At 37.0% G+C, this 21,419-nt stretch overlaps 1 protein-coding gene across 1 annotated transcript in view; it reads left to right on the top strand.

Annotated features, from left to right (window-relative positions):
* The first annotated feature begins 226 nt into the window (after nt 1-226).
* The window catches only part of LOC107742431 (protein Shroom1-like), a 25,659-nt gene continuing 4,466 nt past the window's right edge, over nt 227-21,419 (top strand). Inside the window, exons 1-6 of the mRNA XM_016555384.1 lie at nt 227-344; nt 13,300-15,816; nt 15,941-15,993; nt 16,926-17,363; nt 19,056-19,595; nt 20,086-20,200. Of these exons, the coding sequence (XP_016410870.1) occupies nt 13,378-15,816; nt 15,941-15,993; nt 16,926-17,363; nt 19,056-19,595; nt 20,086-20,200 (3,585 nt within the window). The 5' untranslated portion in view covers nt 227-344; nt 13,300-13,377. The remainder of the gene's footprint in view (nt 345-13,299; nt 15,817-15,940; nt 15,994-16,925; nt 17,364-19,055; nt 19,596-20,085; nt 20,201-21,419) is intronic.

Raw genomic sequence — 21,419 nt, 5'->3', positions numbered from 1 at the left:
AAGAAGCTCAAATGAGTAAATAATGCCCTATTTTTTTTTTTTTTGGTTGGGGTGAACTGTTACTTTAACTCTAGGCTTACTATTCATATTACATGTGTACAGTTATGCAGCTTTAACATTTACATAAACAAATATGAGGGCCATTGATGGACAGCTCAATAACATTTTCCTGTAATCGCCCCGCCCCTTTGTGGCCCCGCCCCCTCTCGCTGATCAGCTCTGGACACAGAGGCAGTAGCTTCACTTTGCCTCAACACACGGAGTTATGCTTTATAATAACACTCAGTTTATGGCGTAAACCCGACAGCTGGTGTTATGAGTCGCATCCTGACAGAAGCGTGCAGGTAAGAGATTCTTAAAAGTGCTGGTATAATACGATAGTTTCGCTCCACGGCTCACACACAGCAACAGGTGGATGTTAACTGATGTCTCTGTATAGACAACACTTATGTGGAATGGTTTTACTTTAAAAGGAACTGTATAATGGTATAAAGATGTTCACTCAAATGTATGTACTTTTAATACGGGCTAAGTGTAAGGCTGTTACACAATAGGTTTTTTGAAGACTTTGTCCCACCAGGGAAAGAGGTAATCACGCAGAACAGATTCTGACCATCTACTTTTTTTCATACTCTATGGAGAAAAAAGTGAGAAAAAACACTAATTTAACCCATTTAAGTCCAGGTTTGACTCTTTTTTTTTTTTCAGCAGGTATGTAATAATTGGGTAGTAAGAGAGATTGCAATATATTTTGGCACAGGGTCTGTTCATAACATGTTGCATCACTCTCTGTTTTGTTTCTGTCATGGGTCACAGTCCACTTTAGTAGAATTATACTAAATATGCAAGATGAATTTAGAGGGGTGAAAATGTGACAGCTTTGCTGTGCATTGTTCGCAGGAAACCAGACACTGGTGTTTTGTCCAGTCGCTGAAACTCTATCAGTCTTGTGTTGAAAACGGCCTCCCCGTGTTCTCTGGAGGAGAAGAACAGGAGTTTAGGAGCTGTGTTGCATGCATGCAAAGACGCACATAAACACAAATGCAACTGCACCTACTGAAAAACCTGCAACACACAATGCAACCTCGTTTCGCTCTTGTGGTAGACACACCTTCCAGATTCCCAGAATGCATGATGAGCGAGTTTTACTGCTCTTTAGCAGCAACAACAAAGACGCTTCCCTTGCTTGCATTGTCGTTAAAAACACCTGTATCTGTTACAGGTGCAAGTATGCTTGCATGCTGTAAAATATCACTTAGCATCATATGACCCCTTTAAGGAATATCTGTTGACGAGGTCAGGATTACAGTAATCATTTGCACGTTATGTAACGTTCAGCAATTACCTTTTGCATGGAGACAATCCATTTATTGTTTGGGTGTTACTTTAACGTTCAGTACATCCTTAATGCAAACTGGTTTATCCAGGCTCACTGTCACTAACTTGTTTATCTGTTAAATGCATCTTGAACAGCAGCTTTTGACATTGATGTTCTGAGTAAAAATAATAATAATACTAATCATTTAAAAACTTAAAATGTGCCTTTACATTAAAACAAGTCTTGTCAAAATGAATGGTTCTTTTGAAAATGAAACTTAGATTTGTATGAGTGTGGAGCACAAAAGGAGAAATGTTAAAGACTTTGTCAGCCAGTCTATTCTATATAATGAAAATGAATGGCGAACTATGACGATCGTGCTCCAAAATGATAAAAAAGAAAAAACTTTACATAAAATAAATGTTTAATATGAGATCTACATTAAAAGAGAAAATTATCATCAGTAAATAATGTGTTTTTTTCCTTTTGTGTTTCATGAAACAACGAAAGTCATACAGGTTTAGAACAACATGATGTGCGCAATGAGTGAATGATGTCAAAATATTGTTTTTGGAAAAACCACTGGATGTTTCTTGGAATCTCTTGTTGTCAGTGAACAAACTGTTTAACATTGTGGCAGAATAAGCCATATTTAAGCAGTAAATCTATCTGACCACACCTTAAAGGGACAGTTCACCCAAAAATCAACATTTTGTCATTAGTGTCATTACTGTTTGGATTATGTTCCGTTCTGTTGACTTTTATTTTGATACTCTGTTCTGATTCCAGATGTCCCGGTTTGTCCTCTCTGTTTCGGTTTTCTTCGTTTCTGATTATGTGCCTATTTGTTTCTGTAGTAACTAGGGCTGCACGATTAATCGAATGCGATTGTCATGCGCATTTTGTTAGTAAAGCCGGTTCTGTAATCAGCAGGAAATCATCACGTGCTTTCAGATGGAGCAGCATCCAGCAAAAGTTGCACCACTTTCTAATGCAGTAAACCAAACTCTGGCATGGCGTGCATTTGGGGGTGAATCTAACAAAATAATAAGTTAAATATTTCATAATATTGCAATTTGTCAACCACACTGCAAGCTGTGTTCACTGTCGGTTCGAGGTTTGGTTTCTAAGAGTTTTCTCCACTTTGTTGCATCATGTCGCTGATGTGTCTTGCTTAAAACCAGTGTCATTTTAGCTCATAACAGAGCTATTCAGAATGCTGATGTGTGGTAGGCTTGGCATTTATCTTGTAATTACCATGCATTTCAGGCATATTTCAAACACCAAGATGTCTGATTTACCAGAGAAGAGAGCAGCAACACCGCATGCCTCCTCCACCTCTCCACGTCTTTATCTTTTTCTTCCCTCTCTATAGTCATGCACCTCTGAACTAATGCCAGGTAGCAAAGTTCGCAAGCGCTGAACTGTGGCAGTGCAACAGGCTGGAGTTTAATCGGTTTTATTCCAACACAACTCTCTCTCTCTCTCTCTCTCTCTCTCTTACTGGAATGGCTGCTCTTTGTCATTGCTGTAATTAGCAGAAGTGCAGGGATTGAACACATTTGTCACATTCCTTCCATATTAGAATTTAATAGCAGCTATTATCTTATATTACCTTATTTTTACCTTGAAGGCCTTTGTGTTGAGCTTCAAGCATCCTACGCAGTGAAAAGAAGGAACAGCTAGTTATGCTGAACTTTCCATTAGCTGTAGTTTCAAGTGCATCTTTATTGATGAGATCTTTTTGAGTCATTCAGCAGAACGGGTGCAGATATTTGACCTTCGAAAAAACTCAAACAAAACAAAAACACACGTGTACTATGTGTTAATATTGTAAAAGCACATCAACAAAAATCCAGGGATGTGATTTTTATGTTTTTTATAAATATATTTATCCAAGAGTTCCCTTTAATTCCTTCACATCCAAAAAATTCTTCTGATTTCCCCCATTTTCTTCTTTTAACATTTTTAGTTGTCGCTTCACTTCACTTCCAGATTTTTTTCTTTTTTTATCTTTGCTTTACATTCTGAACAGAAACCGCTACAGATCCCATAACAGTGTACATGAAATTATCCAGGATTTTATGTAAATGCTTTTAGCTACTAACCACACATTTTAAGTAATTTAAGACTTAAAAATAGAGAAAAAAGGTATAGTATTATAATTATTTATATAGGCCTATATGTGTGAGTGTGAGTGTGAGTGTGTGTGTGTGTGTGTGTGCGTGTGAGAGTGTGTGTGTGTGTGTGTGTGCGTGTGAGAGTGTGTGTGTGTGTGTGTGTGCGTGTGAGAGTGTGTGTGTGTGTGTGTGTGCGTGTGAGAGTGTGTGTGTGTGTGTGTGTGCGTGTGAGAGTGTGTGTGTGTGTGTGTGTGCGTGTGAGAGTGTGTGTGTGTGTGTGTGTGCGTGTGAGAGTGTGTGTGTGTGTGTGTGTGCGTGTGAGAGTGTGTGTGTGTGTGTGTGTGCGTGTGAGAGTGTGTGTGTGTGTGTGTGTGCGTGTGAGAGTGTGTGTGTGTGTGTGTGTGCGTGTGAGAGTGTGTGTGTGTGTGTGTGTGCGTGTGAGAGTGTGAGTGTGTGTGTGTGTGTGTGTGTGTGTTGTCAGAATTTTAGTTGGCATAATGTTATTAAATAACTACTGCATATTCTTTTTTTAATTCTTTACACTTATTCATATGCATTTATTATTAGTTTGATAGAATGTTTTGAATTAATTATTACAAAAACTTTATTAGGCTAGAAACGGGATTATTTATTTATTTAAATTTAAATTTTTTATTTTTTTGTAGCACAAGGTGAAAATATTTGGAAGATTTGAACTTCCAGCATAGAAGAGCAGTTATGTGTAACACCTCGGCGATGTCAACAAGTGGGAAAATGTTCTTGGCTGGTTTGATCTTGCTGAGATAATATTTCTCAGGGGTGTCAGCACATGAGTTATAGTGGTTCCTCTTGTTTTGCAAACCAATCAGAGGACATGTGCCATACCTCATCTCTTCAGCTGATCAAACTGTTTTTATTTGCAAGTCAAATTTGAGAGGAACACATGCAAATGTTAGTGTATGCTGTTGGCTGTCTTGGTCTCGTAATGTTGCCATAGCTTTATGACTTCACCTATGCTTAGTTGCATGACTGTCGGCGATCTCAAGGTCCGTGAACAGGAATCCAGAAAGGAATGTTTGAACATTTAGACATTAAGGTTATGTCTTCACCTGACTTATAAAGGCTTGGAAACAGTAAAGAGAAAACACACAATGTCCAAACTATATTTCACCCCGAAAACAAAAAAAGAATAAAGGAACTTTAATTTGCTTAATGAAAATGAAGCCTACTGGACCATTACGTTTTATGCAAAAGTATTTCCCATTACAGATAAGTGTCCTATACGTATTTCAGCAGAAATAAAATTTAGCACAATATATATATATATATAGTTTCATATTAGTTTTTTATATATATTAGATTTAAATGTTATATTTTCTGCTTTTATTCTCTCTCTCTCTCTCTATATATATATAGATAGATAGATAGATAGATATAGTTATAGTTTTTATGAATTTTTATGCCAGTTTTAGTTATTTTAGTACACCAATTTAAACTAAAATGAGACATATTAGCTTGGCTAGTATAGCTAAAAAAAATAATAATAAAAAAGTGTTTATTTTTTTATTTCATTTAACATTTATTTTATTTCAAGTAATGAAAATGTTTTTTTTTTAATGGCTTTAATTTTACTTTTAATTTTACTTAACTATAATAACCCTGATGCAAAAAATATAGTTTATTTCTTTCGTTTGATTTTGAAAGAAACTAAGACCTAGATTTTGTAAGGTTCCTCTTGAAGTTCTCATGAGGTAAATTATTTTTGTGTTTGTGTGTTTCAGGGCTGATCTAATTAATTAATCGAAAGCCTTCAAACCAGAAAAAGAAGGATCTGCCTATAAAGTTAAAGCGTTTGGTACCTGGAACCATACTGGTGTCTGAATGCACCTGTTCTCCATAGAGTTGTATGTATTGTAGACGTAGTCAGCTGATTAGTTTGTTACTGTGCTGAGTTTGATTGACAGGTGAGTGTCACCTGATAGCACCTCTACCTGACTTGGCCTCTCAGAGAATGTAATGTGAGAATTTCAGCAATTTCCATTGCCCGGGTAGCATTACTTATCTGTTTTCCAGCTTATTTTCCAACGGAGTTGCAAAAGGAGAAAAGTGCACCTGGCAGATTTTTGTCTTTTAGCGATCTTGAAATACTTAACAGGCCTAGGGGTTTTGAAGAACATTTGGCATTGCCATTCGGTGACCTGCAGTATTTCCTTGTAAAGTGTTTTCATTGAGTTCCTCTGTGAGGCTTACATATTATGTAAGCGAGAATAAAAAAAAACTTTGTCCTTATGGGCTGTAAACAGAATATTTCTGTGTAATCCAGCGAGTGCAAGCCGTCACGTAATGTGACGAGTCCTAGTCAGCACAGCATCAGTAACATTAGCCACTGAAGTTGAATCATCAGAGAAAGTTGTGTCATGAATGTTAACAACCCGAGTCAATGTGACATAATACCGTATGTGTTTGCGTTGCATGTGTAAGTTTATCTTGCACATTCCCATCCCATGTAATCACTTTACCACTGATAAGGACTCAATAAGAGTGCCTATGCTGTTAGCTAGTCGTCATTAGGTTACATGAGATGTGACAATGCACAAGCATCTGTCAGGTTGCGCGATTCTCCTGAAATATGTAGAATTTATGCCAACTTCTTTAAATAGCCATTGATTTGCCAGCCTAAGTTTCATCAGTCAAACTTTAGTTTAGGGAGTCACTATGGACTACGACTTTTGCCTCAATAAACTCCTGATTTGCTGCTTATTAATAGTTAGGTAGTTGTAAAACAGGGGCAGTTTTGCTGTCATATCTTGAATTTTAGTGCATATAGCTGCATTCTCACAAGCTCCATCACTCAGTCAGTGAACGTCCTATAGACAACCATGTGATTGTAAAATTTATAGGTAAATGGTGTTCTTAAAACTCCCTTAACTGCACAGGCTCATAGCTTTATTGCTTAAATTATAGCGAATAACGATGCACGCCGAGGCGGCTGAAAAAATATGTGACTATTGAAGTCAGTTGAGATGTTAAATGAATCATGATTAAAATGCAGTGGTTGACTGTACTTTTAAATAGAAAGAGCACAGACAAAGCCTTAGTTTGTTTATATGAAGAGATTTATTTTATTTGTGTTATTTATTTATTTGATTTGGGATTTGTTTTCGATTTAGTTTTGTTATTTGACAAATTTCAATTTCACAAAGAAATGTGCAGCATTTGGACTGAGAAATAATAAAAGAACACCTTTCCATTTATAATTTGTCCTGAATTTCATTTTGTTAAAAAAATCATGAGAAAATCATATTGTGAAATCAGTATCATGAATCGTATTGCATCATGAATTGAGTGAATCGTTACATCCCTATTAATTTATAAAACTCTGACAATCTCACTATGATAAAACACACCAGTACTCAATAAATTATTATTATTAATAATTAGGGGTGGGCGATATGACCAATTTTATTTCACGGTAATGATATATATCACAATATAGTTATTTTTGCTTTAAATAAGGTCTTTATGATATCAAAATTTGATACCTTAGAAATTGCATAATTTTTGTTACCAGTGTCAATATCATAAAAAAATGTATACTAGCCTAAATTAAAAAACAAAACAAAACTCAAGCTCACTGAAGACAAGTAAACAGTCAGCGATTAAATAAGAATAATAAACTAATTACAAGCAATAGGACAAAAAACTACAGTAGAACAAATGAATAAGAAATGCTACATACATTGTATAAAGTAATCAAATGTATAAAAAATAAATATATTTATATTAAATATATATTTCTTCTTACTAAAGTTACAAAAGTGATTTAGTCAAGAGCAGCAAGAGGTTTTCTCTCTTTTGTTGTTTGATTAACATGAATGACAGACAGCAGGAATATTAGACTGCTGTCACTTTAAGAGCTACCCAGATCTAATATACTGTTCCACGTGTGTGTTCTTTCTCAGCTGTTTGATTTCACTTAAGACCTAAATTACAAGGATGACAAATTTCTACTGGTATATTGCCCACCCCTATTAATAATGATCAGAAAAATGAATTCTCTGCCAAGTTATTTAGTTCATTAAAATGTAGCATTACAAGTCAATATAGAATACGGAAAATAAAACTATGAGCTACAGTAACATTTTGGGTGCGAAATACATGATTTTGTGATTCAGGCACAAGCAAACTGTAAAATGTATTTTGTATTCCAGTTCTAGTAATACAAGGAAACCAAGCTCTATCTTTATGAAAGGATGTGAATTTGTTCTTTCTAGAGCAACTATCAGTGACGGGGGAAGAAAGACCCTTTGTGACATCATTGAATTGTATTATTAGATCACTGGAACGCCTCGAGAAAAGCTTGCATCAAGGTTCATCGCCCTTTTCTCATCCTGACACCTTTTGTGCCTTTCCCTTCATTTACCTGCTCTGTTTCCTGTATTCTCATGGCTTCTAATTGTGAGTTTTTTGGTCATGAGAGAACAGTATCAGGGCCCACCATTATTCCTCACAGTATCCTTATCATGGCTGACAATAAGGATACTGGTTCTAGTAAGATCCCACTACTTTTTATTCTGTTGTGTTCTTGCTATAAAGGACGGCCACTACATAGGCTTTAGGAAGGGCAACATAAAGAATGTCAAATCTCAAAGTGGGCCATTTCCTCCCCGACGGTTCAACACATCCGTTTGCTGTCTTTTGTTACACTTGTTCACCTTGTCCTGTTACCTAAGCGAGGCGATGTTAAGAATGTGTCGTAATTTGGCACAAACATTTCCCTGGTTAAAGTTTAGCCTGGTTCTTACTTGCCCTTTCGTGGTTTTCATTTGCATCTGTAAAACAGTTTTTCTGGAGATGTTCATTTCAAATAGAGTTGTGTTCTTATAAAATGTGCCAGTGATGTCAATTTAAAAAATATGAAATGATGCAACTTTAAATCTAAAAAGGCCTAATGCTACTCTACATATTGTCACACAGGTACTGCTAACACCTCTTTATTCCAACATTTTTAACTGTTTAACTGTTTGGTCTTGTCAGCTAGATAGTTGCGCAAGTACAGTAGTACTTGTTGAACAGATTTTCTTAAGATAGTATGGAAAGCACGTGATGATGATTTCCTGCTGATTACAGAACCGGCTTTTTTAACAAAATGCGCATGACAATCGCATTCGATTAATCGTGCAGCCCTAATAGTATGGCTATGGAAGTATCTTATGTGTTTAATTTCGTATTGGAGTATCTGACTTTTGTGAGTTTATATCTCGAAATTCTGACTTCTTTTCTCATAATTGTGAGTTATAAAGTCCAATTCTGAGTTATGAGTTTATATCACACAATTCTGACTTTATAACTCTCAACTGAAAGAAAAAAGTCAGAATTGTGAGATAAAAAGTCGCAATTACCTTCTTTAGGGCCCTATGATTTCCGCGATGTGGAAAACAGGGACGGAATTGCAGAATCCAGTCATAAAAATTACATTTGCTGTATACTGAAGCACACGCGACGCTCCTGGTGTTTTCAGTCTCTGCCGCCTCAATATATGAGTACATGAACACATAAACATGATCTCTAGAACTGCTCTGAGAGTCACTTCATGAGCATTTTACCATTTCTTCTGAGAAAAAACTGTCGTCATATCATATACAAACAGCAACCCTTCAAAATAAAAGTTCGGTTTAACTTGAAGAAACGGTGACAGAAATATTGCTTAATGTACAGTAATGATACTAATAATAACTACTAATAATACATTTATTATTAAAACATTATTTTTAAAGGAATATTTACCAGAATTTATAATATTTACACAAAATTTCATGAAAGAAAGAAAGAAATAAAAGATAATAAATTATTATAATTTTCTAAAAATCAATTAATTAGAAATGCTTTTGATTATTAATATTTGGTAAAAAATATTTTGGTAAAAATAAAATATAATTTGAGAAAAAATAAAACATTTTATAGGGCCTTAAAATGAAATTTTTGTTAAACTTTTAATAAATTGCTGTTTATTATATAATATAAGTTTCATAATTTCAATTAACTAGACATTTTGATGAATACAATTTAATTTAACCATTAAAACAGATTCTAGAAAAATTTAAATGGAAAAAACGGAATCCAGAAAAATTCAAATGGAATTTGGAAAAAATAAAACGGATTTCTTAGGACCCTACTTTTTATTATTTTTATTTAAACTTTCATTTATTTAGTTGCGGAAAAGAGATTCCAAACTGTTGAGCGGAGACACATGTAAGATTACAAAAAAAAAAATCTTGCTTTTAATCTTGTCTAGGAGAAACCATGGCGATTTTTCCTTTTTCCATTTCCTACGACAGCGGCTCTACATAAGTTCTTCTTGTGCTACCAGCTCAAATGATTTTGAATGGAATAATGGGCTGGATGATGAAGCCTTTACAGTATTCGAGGGGAGGGTCGGCCCATCTCTGAGAGGGTCTGTGCTGAAAACGTCCTGCTTGGCAGCTCTCTCCGTGCAGAGGACTCGGGGAATAAATGGAACCGAGGCCCTCTTTATTCTGAAGCTGGCCGGGAATGCAAGGCCTTTTTTTCACTCCTCAGACACCATTATCAGCGGTGAAATATTCCCTCTGCTGCACCCATTGTGCGCTCGCAGGGTGGACGTCACACGCAGGAGGCCCATCCTGCCAGCGTTTGTCTGAGGAGAGATTTGCTGCGCTGACCAAACAGCCAATCAAAGTGAACTCCAGAGGAGAATGTTTTCCAGGATATGCCTGCAGAGAAGTTTAAAGACTTTAAGACTACTTTTTTTCTCTCTCTCTTGAAGTCTTGGGTTTTCTAAACTCTTAGAAGCCTGGTGTCATATCTCACTGCAGTTCGCATACAGTAGTATACATCTTTTGACAGCAGAGAAGTATGCTACTGATGCAGACTAGCATGCTTTATAAATTTATACTGAATGGTGATCAAAAATGTTTGTCCCGGATATAGAACCTCTGTAGTTTCCTCTAGCTCTTGTACATATCGTCACTAGCTTGCATTGCCCTTCCTTCCACTTGAATGTTTCTCTGTACTCATGCCCAGAACATTATGCAGCATTTCCTGCACACAAACACCCATGTTTATATACTGTCTGCAATATATAATTAGGGCATAATGTTCTCATTGTCGATCAAAAAAACAGAGTTTGTTCTCAGTTTTGAACACCATAGAGTTTATTTGCTTAATATGGGAGCATATTTAAAGTTCAATACTGATTGTGATATTGCTTGCTATGAGTGTTGTCTTGTGATAGAAGAATCACCGAGGTTCACAATTAACATATTCAGTTATGTTATGGTACAGTAGTCAACATTTGACGTGGATCAAAAAAGTTAATCAAATTTGTCCTAAGACCAGAATGCATTTTGGTTTTAGGTTTTAGACAACTTTGATGAAAGGTTTTGATCCACTTCAGATGTTGACTAGTATATATAAAAGTAATACCTACAGTTTGAATGGATTAAAGACTTGAATATATACATTTAAGGTGGAATCTTTTATAAAGCTGGCATTCATTGAATTTCTCTAAAGTACATAATCCATCTAAGAGTTCTCACATGATTACTGCCAAAATGTTTCAGCCTGGTTAAAATTGCATTCCAGACATTTTCAATCAGTCCCCCATCCAAGCACCTTTTCATCAGGACTCATTAAGGATGTCATCATTGATCAACGTGCCGCTGTTCATTATTTTATATCTTTTTTCTTTAAAAAAATTAAAAAAAAGTTTTGTAATATATCTAATTACATGCGCCTTTGTCTATAGTATGTCTAAAAATATGCAGTTTAAGCATTTTTAACATTCTGCACTTTGTTACACATTTTACCAACCAGTTTCATCAGTTTCCTCATTAGTTAATAAAAAAAAAGCAAATGTTCCGTCATACAAGCTTTCAAGCATCCTTTAAAGAACTTACTAGGTTAAGTCATCCTGACAGTGAGCTGGTAAATAGGGCTCAAGGAAAGAGCTTGGAATTAAAAGAATTTTGCACATGAAGGCTGAAATCAGATTGCTTCGTAATTATCTTAGGGGACTTTTAGAGTACTGCATTGTACCAAGCACTACACTTGAATGGAGTTCAAACACATTCTTTCAGGGGAGGAAGTTGTAATTCACACACATCTCGCATAGAGCGTCCCAGTTGGTGTACTTATGCACTGTTTTATGCCATTTTGTTGTATAGTAGTGTGAATAGAGTAAGTTGTGCATTCACATTGAAATCGCAGCTTTCCTTACACCGTGTCCTAACCAGACGCAACGTGACGCCGCGACACGTGAAGGTATATTTTCCACATTAATCAGAGTTTCTCTCCTAACCAGCCGCGACACACAACAAGTGACGGGATTCTATTTAATAAACAATTCCTATTTTCTGTGATGTCACGGCTGGAACAACAACATACAAACTATGACAATGATAATCACAGGTACTTGTGCTTTATTTAATGTTAACGGTGTCTAATGTGAGTCTGAATGTAATTTTGCATGACCTTTATAGCCATACTGAAAGCAACAAAACATAGTACCTCAGATCTTGAAAATAAATTAAACGTACGTTAAAACTGTGAACTCATTGCGAAACGTGTATTCCATAATAATACGGTATCAGTCACTTAGTATGTACATTTAATAATGTTTAAAAGGTTTAATATTTATGAATTAGGTTATAAACTTATCCATTCCATTGGGAGTGCAGTGCCCGCCCACACACGCATCTGATTGGCTGTGAAATTTTATTGATTTTGTCGTGTAGTCGAATCGCATCTGGTGTGAACAGACAGATTGCTTGTTGTTGGAATCTTGTCATGCCACGTCTGGTTAGGACATGGCTAGTGTGTCACACACGTCCTGAAAAGTGAAGCCGAAATATTTTGATCGCCATCTGGTGGCTGGGTGCAGTATAGGTCATAAACCCCACCCTCTCCATGTAAACAAATGGGACGTGACGTGAGCCAAATTAAAAAAAATCTAATTACACTTCATTAATTTTTCCCAAAAAGATGGTTTCTGTCATTTTAGGTGGTTCTTATCATGCTGATGTATGTTAAAGTGTTCCTTTTTCTAATAAGTTTGCTTTTAGTTAGTTATTTGATGCTATAAAAATGGGATGTGGTGTCATGATTGTGAGCTTGCGATTGACTTTGCTGGAGTTTGGGCGGGACTTTGAAACCGAGGCTCCACCTCACTATCACTACTGCGCAGACTCTGGCTCCAAATTAATCAATACTGCGTAGACTCCAGCTCCAAATGACGTCATTTTGGAAGATGACCGCAGCCATACTTGGATGCTTTGGCTTCACTTTTCTATAGTTGAAGGAATTGGAGAGACTGGAGACGTGTCGTCCATCTTTCTTTACAGTCTATGGGACACGTTGTTATGTAGTGAAAAGGGGCAGGCTATCAGATGATGCTAGATGACAAAATAACCTTTTAAACTTCATACACTAGATCAGGGCTGCCCAAACTCGGTCCTGGAGGGCCGGTGTCCTGTAGAGTTTAGCTCCAGCTTGCCTCAACACACCTGCCGGGAAGTTTCTAGTATGCCTAGTAAGACCTTGATTAGCTGGTTCAGGTGTGTTTGATTAGGGTTGGAGCTAAACTCTGCAGGACATCGGCCCTCCAGGACCGAGTTTGGGCACCCCTGCACTAGATGGTAGCATACTATACTTGCATAGTGTACTTTGGTCATTTGAGGCACAACTCATGCCATTAACATCTTAATCATTAACACCAATCAATGTAGATCTAGTAATTTATTTAATGCAAAAAATCTGTATTGTGATGTGTATTGTGGTCAATAGGACATTTGTTTTTTTTCCCAAAATGACAGTTTTACAATGGTTTATGTTTGTTTCTCTCAGGTAACGCCAAATTCCTGTGGACTCTGTTTTGTAACTGTAGTAAGGAACCTGGGTCCACAATTCCACTTCATAGTCCAAATGGATTCCTATCATTTCCACTTTGAGAGGATGAGTAACCTTGACCTACACCCTCTGAGTCTTCCGGTCAGTCGACTTTCCCCGGCCAAGTCCAGTAGTAGTATTGATCAGTATAACCATCACCACAGCAAAGGCGACTCAGCCTATAGCTCATTCTCCGGTGGTTCCAATGTCCCTGATTACCCTTCTCCTTTTGTACTGGATGAACTCCAGTCGCAAAACTTGCACTACAAAGGTATATACAGCCCAATCTTTCTTGATTCAGATTCCAAGAGCATGGACCACCTTTACCGTTCCATGGAAACCGTTGCACAAGAGCATCACTGGAGCAGCGGTGGCTTCTCTGACATTGAAGATCCACCAGTTCATACGCATCCATTACCACCACCACCACCACCTCCTGCCCGTCTGAACAGTTTTGTAACAACCAAGAACCTTGAAAACTCAAGGTCACGTCAGAGTCCAGAAGGACAACTTGCTGACCTTTCTATTTCGCAGCAGACAAGTAATTCAGAGGTCTGTGGTGTCCGGGCTGAGCCTGTCTGTGGTCGCACATTTTCACAGCTTAAAGATCACCTCAAGCAAGACCAGGAGGACAAGATGCTTGATCCACCAAAGTCTACAGGAATTTTAAATAGATTCCCCCAGCAAACCTGTCAACCAGAGCACTTGCTGCAGCCTTCGAGCAGCCAATCCAAAACCCAACGGAAGAGGTCGCATTCAGCTTATGGTGGACCTGTTTCTGAGCACCAGAGTTTTGTGAGTTCCTGCAATATGCCGCAGAACATGATCAGTGGGAGTATTCAGCACAAAGGACAGTTTTATTTTGTTACCGGTGTCTTCAAGCCGTCTGAGCCCAGTGTCGTGCAAGGTGTTGGTGACAGTGCAAGCGTGGAAACCTCCAGTGAGTGGTCTTATAAAACTCAGCGTAGAAGGCAGAGCTGTCCTGATGGTCCGAGTGGAAGACTGTTTTTCCAAGAGGAACACAAATTCAGCATTCAGAATGAAGTTGTGGAGCATCCTAATGACAAGGCACTTCATTCATCTTTCAAGTCAGAGCAGACTTCTGAAGGTGTGGAGGACCAGAGGGTCATGAGTAGAGAAACTGGCAGGCATCACTCCACCAGCCACCCTATCTTCTATTGTGGTCCAGAGGACAATTCAGTTGGTACAACGATGACCCCTGCTCAAATTAAGCAAGACCATACCAGTCAGCCCAAGAAAGAGGAACCGATGACAAGAGCTTTGAGACGGCCCCAACTGGATATCCCAAGTGACAAGATCAGCAAGGAGGCTACCCCATTGTTATATCACCTCACAGGAGCAAACAGGGTGTCATATACAGACAAGTTCAAAAACAATAATGACTGTAATATAGAGGTCATGAATCCAGACTGCGTCAAAGATAAACAGAAATCTGGAAATGATGAGCAAGCCTCTCCCAGCAGCGAATATCAGCAGAGTGAAATGTCTAAAGAAAAACAGCCGAATGAATTCTTCTACCCATGCGGTACGTTAGATGACTCCTACAAGAAGTATTATAAGGAGAAACTGAAAGATGCCCAATCCAAGGTTTTGAGGGAGACTTCATTTAAAAGGAGAGATTTGCAGCTTTCTCAACCCCACAGGATCAAGCGGCAGACAGACAAAAAGCTTTCTGTTCAACCTTCCGGTCCTTCATTACAAGACAAACTGCCCAACTTGGAGGCAACTCCCGTGCCACAACTACACAATCCTCAAGAGTACAGCAAGGACCTTGGTCAGGAGATTGAGAAGGCAATTGAAAAAGAACCAGAGAAGCCACAGAATTTTGCTCAACCGCAAGTGCCTCGAGTAGGGAGTAGGAAGCGTTTGACAGCAGATCAGAAGAAGCTCTCTCACTCTGAGCCTGAGAAGCTACACCAGCTGGCAGATGGACCGGCTCATATGACCTGCCACTCTCTTGGCAATGAAGCAGCAGAAGGTCTTCTCTCGGAGGGCGATCACAGTCTAGTGGCTGCTAGACGGAAGATGTTCGAAACACGGGGACGTGCTCTGTCTGCCTCCAATTTCTCAAGATCAACTCTGAAGCACCTTCAGCATAAAGCCTTAGTGGCATACATGGAACGTAAAACCGGTCAAAAGGTCGCTGAGCCCCAGCACCCAGTTCCACAAGTACCCAGCCACAGGAATTCAACTGCAGAGAGCTCCAGACATAATTCTGGCCTGTCAGACTCCAAGAAGCTCCACAGGCCACTCTCCGCAGGTCAGATTCTTGACTCAGTGTCAAGTTCTGTTAAATACTCCCAGTTCATCACTGCTAAGCACTCAAGGCAGTCCAGCTGGAGAGAGGAGTCCTCTACAGCAGGGAAGTCAGCCTCTGTGGAGAGTCTCCTGGACCAGCCTGAACAACCCAAGTTCTTTCGGACCCGAAGCACCTCGAATCCCAATGATTTCCAGGTATCTTATAAAAATGTTCAACAGAATTGCAGTTTTACGTGAATTTCCAGTTAAATTAATAAGATCGACGACTAACATGTAGATTTTCATATTGCTGTATTTGCATCTTTTCTTTTTTCTATAGGTTCGGAAACATCCAGATGAGTCCTCAGCCATTCATAATAAGGCTATTTCAAGGTGATATATTATTGCTCTTATTGCTGAGTAGGATAGCGGTAGAAGTTAAATCTCTGTCCTGCATTTATTATTAGGGATGCACAGATGTATGGGCCAATAATCAGTATCGACTGATTAAAGCAATTATCGGCCGATCGTTTAAAAACAGCTGATGATCAGAGCCAAATTATATCCTGTCAATCAAAAGGGTGCAAAAAAACGTGTCAGACTTCAAATGTCTCTTGTGTAGAATATAGGGCTGTCGAAGTTAATGCAGTAATAATGCATTAATGCCAATTCATTATAAAATTGAGCTGTTAACGCAGGTAATATTTGACCCCATGAATCACCTGTAGTTCAAGTCAAGGTTGCCAGGTCCACGTTTTTAACCTTCATCAAACACTGTTTGTAATGTGCCTCCCCTCCATTTATCGCAAAGAGCTTTTGTGCTTTTTTACTTCTGATCAGAAACGAAGTCTCAGCTCTCAAATCACAAATTCAAACAATAAATGCTGTATTGATGATCTTAAAAGTGGCATGACAATATGTAATATGTTACATGTTATAGTGTGAAATAAACATGAATGAACATAAGAAGGTATGTGTAAAAATACAGTACAAGTGTTTCAACTGCGAAAAGACACCAATAAAACAGCTAATATTGTAGTAATGTACCAAATGAGAGGGTTCCCTTTATAGTTTACAGCATTAGTTGGGAAAGGATTTTTTTTCCTTAAGAAAACCAAGCTATCGGTATCTGCATCAGCAGATTTCATTATGAATAATCATAATGAATAATCGGAATCCGAATCGTATCGACTGAGAAATTTAGTATCAGTGCATCATATTTATTATTACCACAAATTGAATGTTATCAAGCTTAACTAAAGATATACAATGAGACATTTTAGTTCTTCATTTTACTGAACAAAAACCCTTGAATTATTTTTCAGTGTTCAAAGAAAAGTAGAGGAAGACACAGTAGTCCATCACAGTCACACAGCATCTGTCCCTGATGAGCGGCACGTACAAGTCAGAGCTTCAAGAGGGAAATCTATGGAAGAGCTTGATGTATCCAGGGTCACAAGACCTGAAGTTCTCAGCAAAAGTTCAGAGCAGCTTGACCAAGTTCAGGGCAGGCAGGTCATGCCTGGTACAGAGAGGAGAACTCTGTCATTTCTTGCTGAAGGAAGGCGCACACAAAGGAGGATTCCCAGCCCTGGAGAACACGTGGATAACTCTCAGGCAGGCCCTGAGAACCCGCTCTTAACCCATTTCGTAAAGCATGTGTCCACCTATGATGATGAAATCCATACAGCTTCACACAATGGACGAAAAAATAAAGAAGACATGGCTCTGTCGATGCCCAGTCACTACAGGCTGAAAGTCAGGTATATCTGAATCCATTGTTGAATTTATTAGTGGTGCTTGCTAAGGCAAGTCTCTGTAAGTACTGCTATTTTTAATCATTTTTGGTTAGGTGTTTAAGTATTACATTTCGGTGGGTCACTCACATGTTTCTGCTACTTAATCTAGTTTTATATTATCGTTTCTAAACTAAACTGGTGAACTCCGGATCATTCTAAACAAAATCCTGAGTTATATTTTTCCGTGCTTCACACTGTTGCATCTTTTCTGGGTTGGGAATTAATATTGGGTATTAAAGTTTCAAGGTTTTATACATGCACAAGGCCTGGGGTAATGTGTTCTTATTTGCGGCTTATTGAAACAACGGCTCGTTTCACTCTTGTGCATCAGAATTCATCTCAAGCATGGAGATACGTGTGTTTACAGTAGCATCAGTGTTTCACATTCAGAATTTGGCCTCAGATGCTAAACGAAATACATTATAACGCCAAATATATTGTCATTCAAAAGTTTGGGGTTTTAAATGTTTTTAAAGAAGTCTCTTCTGCTCATCAAGGCTGCATTTAATTGATCAACAATACAGAAAAACAGTAATATCGTGAAATATTATTACAATTTATAATATTAGTTTTCTATTTAAATATACTTTAAAATATCATTTATTTCTGTGGTCAAAGGTGAATTTTCAGCATCATTACTCCAGTCTTCAGTGTCACATGATCCTTCAGAAATCATTCTAATATGCTGATCAGTGTTGGAAATAGTTGTGCTGCTTAATATTTTTTGGAACCTGTGATACTTTTCTAACAATATAAGTATTGTTTCCAACATTGATAATAAATCAGGATATTAGAATGACTTCTGAAGGATCATGTGACACTGAAGACTGGAGTAATGATGCTGAAAATTGCTTCACAGGAATAAATTATATTTTAAAGTACATTAAAATAGAAAACTGTTGTTTTAAATTGCAATAATATTTCACAAAACTACAGTTTTTTTTTTCAGTATTTTTGATCAAATAAATACAGCCTTGATGAGCTTAAGAGACTTCTTTAAAAAAAACATAAAAAATCTTACTGATCCCAGACTTTTGAATGGCAGTGTATTTCCCACGGTATACTTTAGCATAAAATAGTACAGGTTTAACAGTGCAGTGTTTCATAACCTCAGATGATGCCAACCCTGAAACAACATACAAAACTACCAAATTTTGCTATAAGTTTGATTGCATCATATAATAATTGCTGTCAATAGTGTTCATCGTCTGTTTGATTACGTCTTTAATTGATTTTTCCGTACATTTCTGCCATATGTACATTAACAGACAGTCACCACTGATAAGCTACTACTAAATATTGTAGAAACTTAATTTTAAATTTTGTAAAAAATTGTAAAGTTGCTTTGCAACGATTTGTATCGTAAAAAGCGCTATACAAATAAACTTGAATTTAATTTAATTGAATAACCAAGAGTAAAAAAAAGGTGCGATATCCCTTAAAAAAATGACAAGTGTAAAACATTACTACACCCAGGGTTTAAAGCAGGATTTAAAAAGAGGATAAATGTGTGAAAATCCCAATAGAGGGCCAGTAAGAGTTTTCATGAGCAAGCACAACTTACATTTTCTTTGAATCCAGTATAGTTATCAATTTGTTTGTGTGGCTGTATTGAAGGTATCCCTTTAATATGATGTTTATTTTGATATATCACAGCAAGCAGCAGGACGTTTGTCCTCAAGATAAGAGTGAGACATCTCTCTCTAGTCAAGAGGTTTCTCTCGGTCATGGAGTCACAACAGATCCCAGTCTGTGGATCTCAGCTTCTGTGATAAATGAGACCGAGGCAAACTATTGGCAATCTACTGAAACAGCTACTATCGCTGAACCCCAGAGTGCACCGCGTAGCCCATCTGATGAGAACGAAACCACATCTATCACAACACCTCCGGGCAATCAGGAAACATGCCTGGTACCTGCACTTAATAGGGAGCAAGACGGGACCGTAAAGAAGGAAGACGGCCCTGTTGTGATGGAAGGAAGCTGTCCAGCGGACAAACTGGAGTGGGAGGTGCTTGTTCGGGACGTGGTCTCAGCTGACCAATCGTTAGCTCGCATTCTTTACCCCGTAACCAATAGGAAGACAGCACTCATGCTGATGGAGCAGCTGTTATCTGAGGATACTCTTCTAATGGAGGAACACTACAAGAAAAAACAGGAGCAGAAGATTAATAACCCAGAAAAAGCTGCTAACAGGTGACTACTGCACATCTGTCAAATACACACTGAAAAAGCATCTTGTCCTTTCCTATGTTTTAAATGTGCATATAATTAAAATAAATGGCTCACTGTACACTGTAAAAAATAAATGTAAAAAAATCTGTTTAAAATGTTTTTCATTTCCAAAAACTGTATTTTACCCAAAAATTACATTAAATGTCCAATACAGTTTTTGGGGGATGGTAGTTGTTTTTTTGTTGTTGTTGTTGTTGTTTTGTGCACTACTGAAAAAAGGTTTAATCTAATAAATAGAACCCAACATTTGTGTAATATATATTTAATGTTTATTGCATTATTAGCGTATTAAAACTGGACTGGAGTCTCCTGTGTGTTTGTCCTGTGTGTGTGTTTGGAACAGCACATTTTGAGATTGATACAGAGCTCTTCATATTTCGCTCAAATCAGTTTTAAAATATTACATTTCCGCTGCATGTTTATTTTGCATATTTGTTTTTTGTTTTTAAAGCACTGAGATGCCAGTAGGTGAGAAACCACTGAACCTTCCGTCATCTGTGAACAATCAATCTGTTCTCTCAAACCAGAAAGATGTCCTGAGCAACACGGATATCATCGATAAAAAGGTACTGCTGTTAGTATAAAAAGTATAAAATATATAGAGAGTGTTGGGAAGGTTACTTTGGAAATGCAATAGATTACAGATTACAAGTTACCCAATTTAAAATGTAATAAGTAGTGTAACTATTTCAGTTACTTTATTAATGTAATGTAACTGATTACTTTTTTAAATTTCTAATAAATGTTTTCAATTTGATACATTTAAAGCAGGCAGGTTTAACTTTACAGTACTCAACACTGATTACTGTCAGACTTTCACTTGAACTAAGATTATAATAATTTCATTTTAAAGCACAGCCACCGCAAAATCAGACTTCAGCACTTTTGATTTTGATGATACTGTTTTTGAAATCAAATCTTTGCATAGCTATGACAGGAAACACTGGCATCTAACAATTAATCTTAAAAAATAAAGCATATACATAAACCCAAATAGGAAATAAAACAGTTAAGCATGTGTCCTATTCTGTGTCTTAAACTCCTGAGACTCATATTTTAAAGCAGTCAATGAAATTTGGGAAAGAAACAGAGGTGGACAGTAGTGAAGTATTTTTACTCTGCTTTAAAAGTACTTTTCAAAGTATTTTTCTTTAACTTCACAACATTCCAAAGCATAATATTGTTCTTTTTACTGCACTACGTTTCATATTAAATATCATTTAATACTTAATTACATTCGAAATCTAGTACTTTCTTTCTTTTACTCAAGTAATTCAAAGATTTACTTGAGTACATGAAAGTACTACATGTTTATTGTTCTTAAAGCTGCAGTCCGTAACTCTGCTTTAAAAGTACTTTTTAAAGTATTTTTCTTTAACTTCACAACATTCCAAAGCATAATATTGTTATTTTTACTGCACTACGTTTCATATTAAATATCATTTAATACTTAATTACATTAGAAATCTAGTACTTTCTTTCTTTTACTCAAGTAATTCAAAGATTTAGTTGAGTACATGAAAGTACTACGTTTATTGTTTTTAAAGCTGCAGTCCGTAACTTTTTTTGGTTAAAAATGATCCGAAATCAATATTTGAGCAATTAAATGTATCATTTTGATGGCGGATTGTAATCCATAAAGGATTATGTGTTTATGAAATATATTTATTATTTATTTAAATATATAATATATTTATTTATTAAATTATATTCCAGTTATAAATGTGCTTCTGATTACAGATAGCCTGGGATTACAAAGATTTGTATTTGAAAGAAAACCAGTTC

Source organism: Sinocyclocheilus rhinocerous, unplaced genomic scaffold (assembly GCF_001515625.1).
Source record: "Sinocyclocheilus rhinocerous isolate Xijiao unplaced genomic scaffold, SAMN03320098_v1.1 scaffold1427, whole genome shotgun sequence".
Classification (NCBI taxonomy): domain Eukaryota; kingdom Metazoa; phylum Chordata; class Actinopteri; order Cypriniformes; family Cyprinidae; genus Sinocyclocheilus; species Sinocyclocheilus rhinocerous.
The sequence above is the reverse complement of the archived record's forward strand: the minus strand, read 5'-3'. Positions and strand labels throughout refer to the sequence as shown.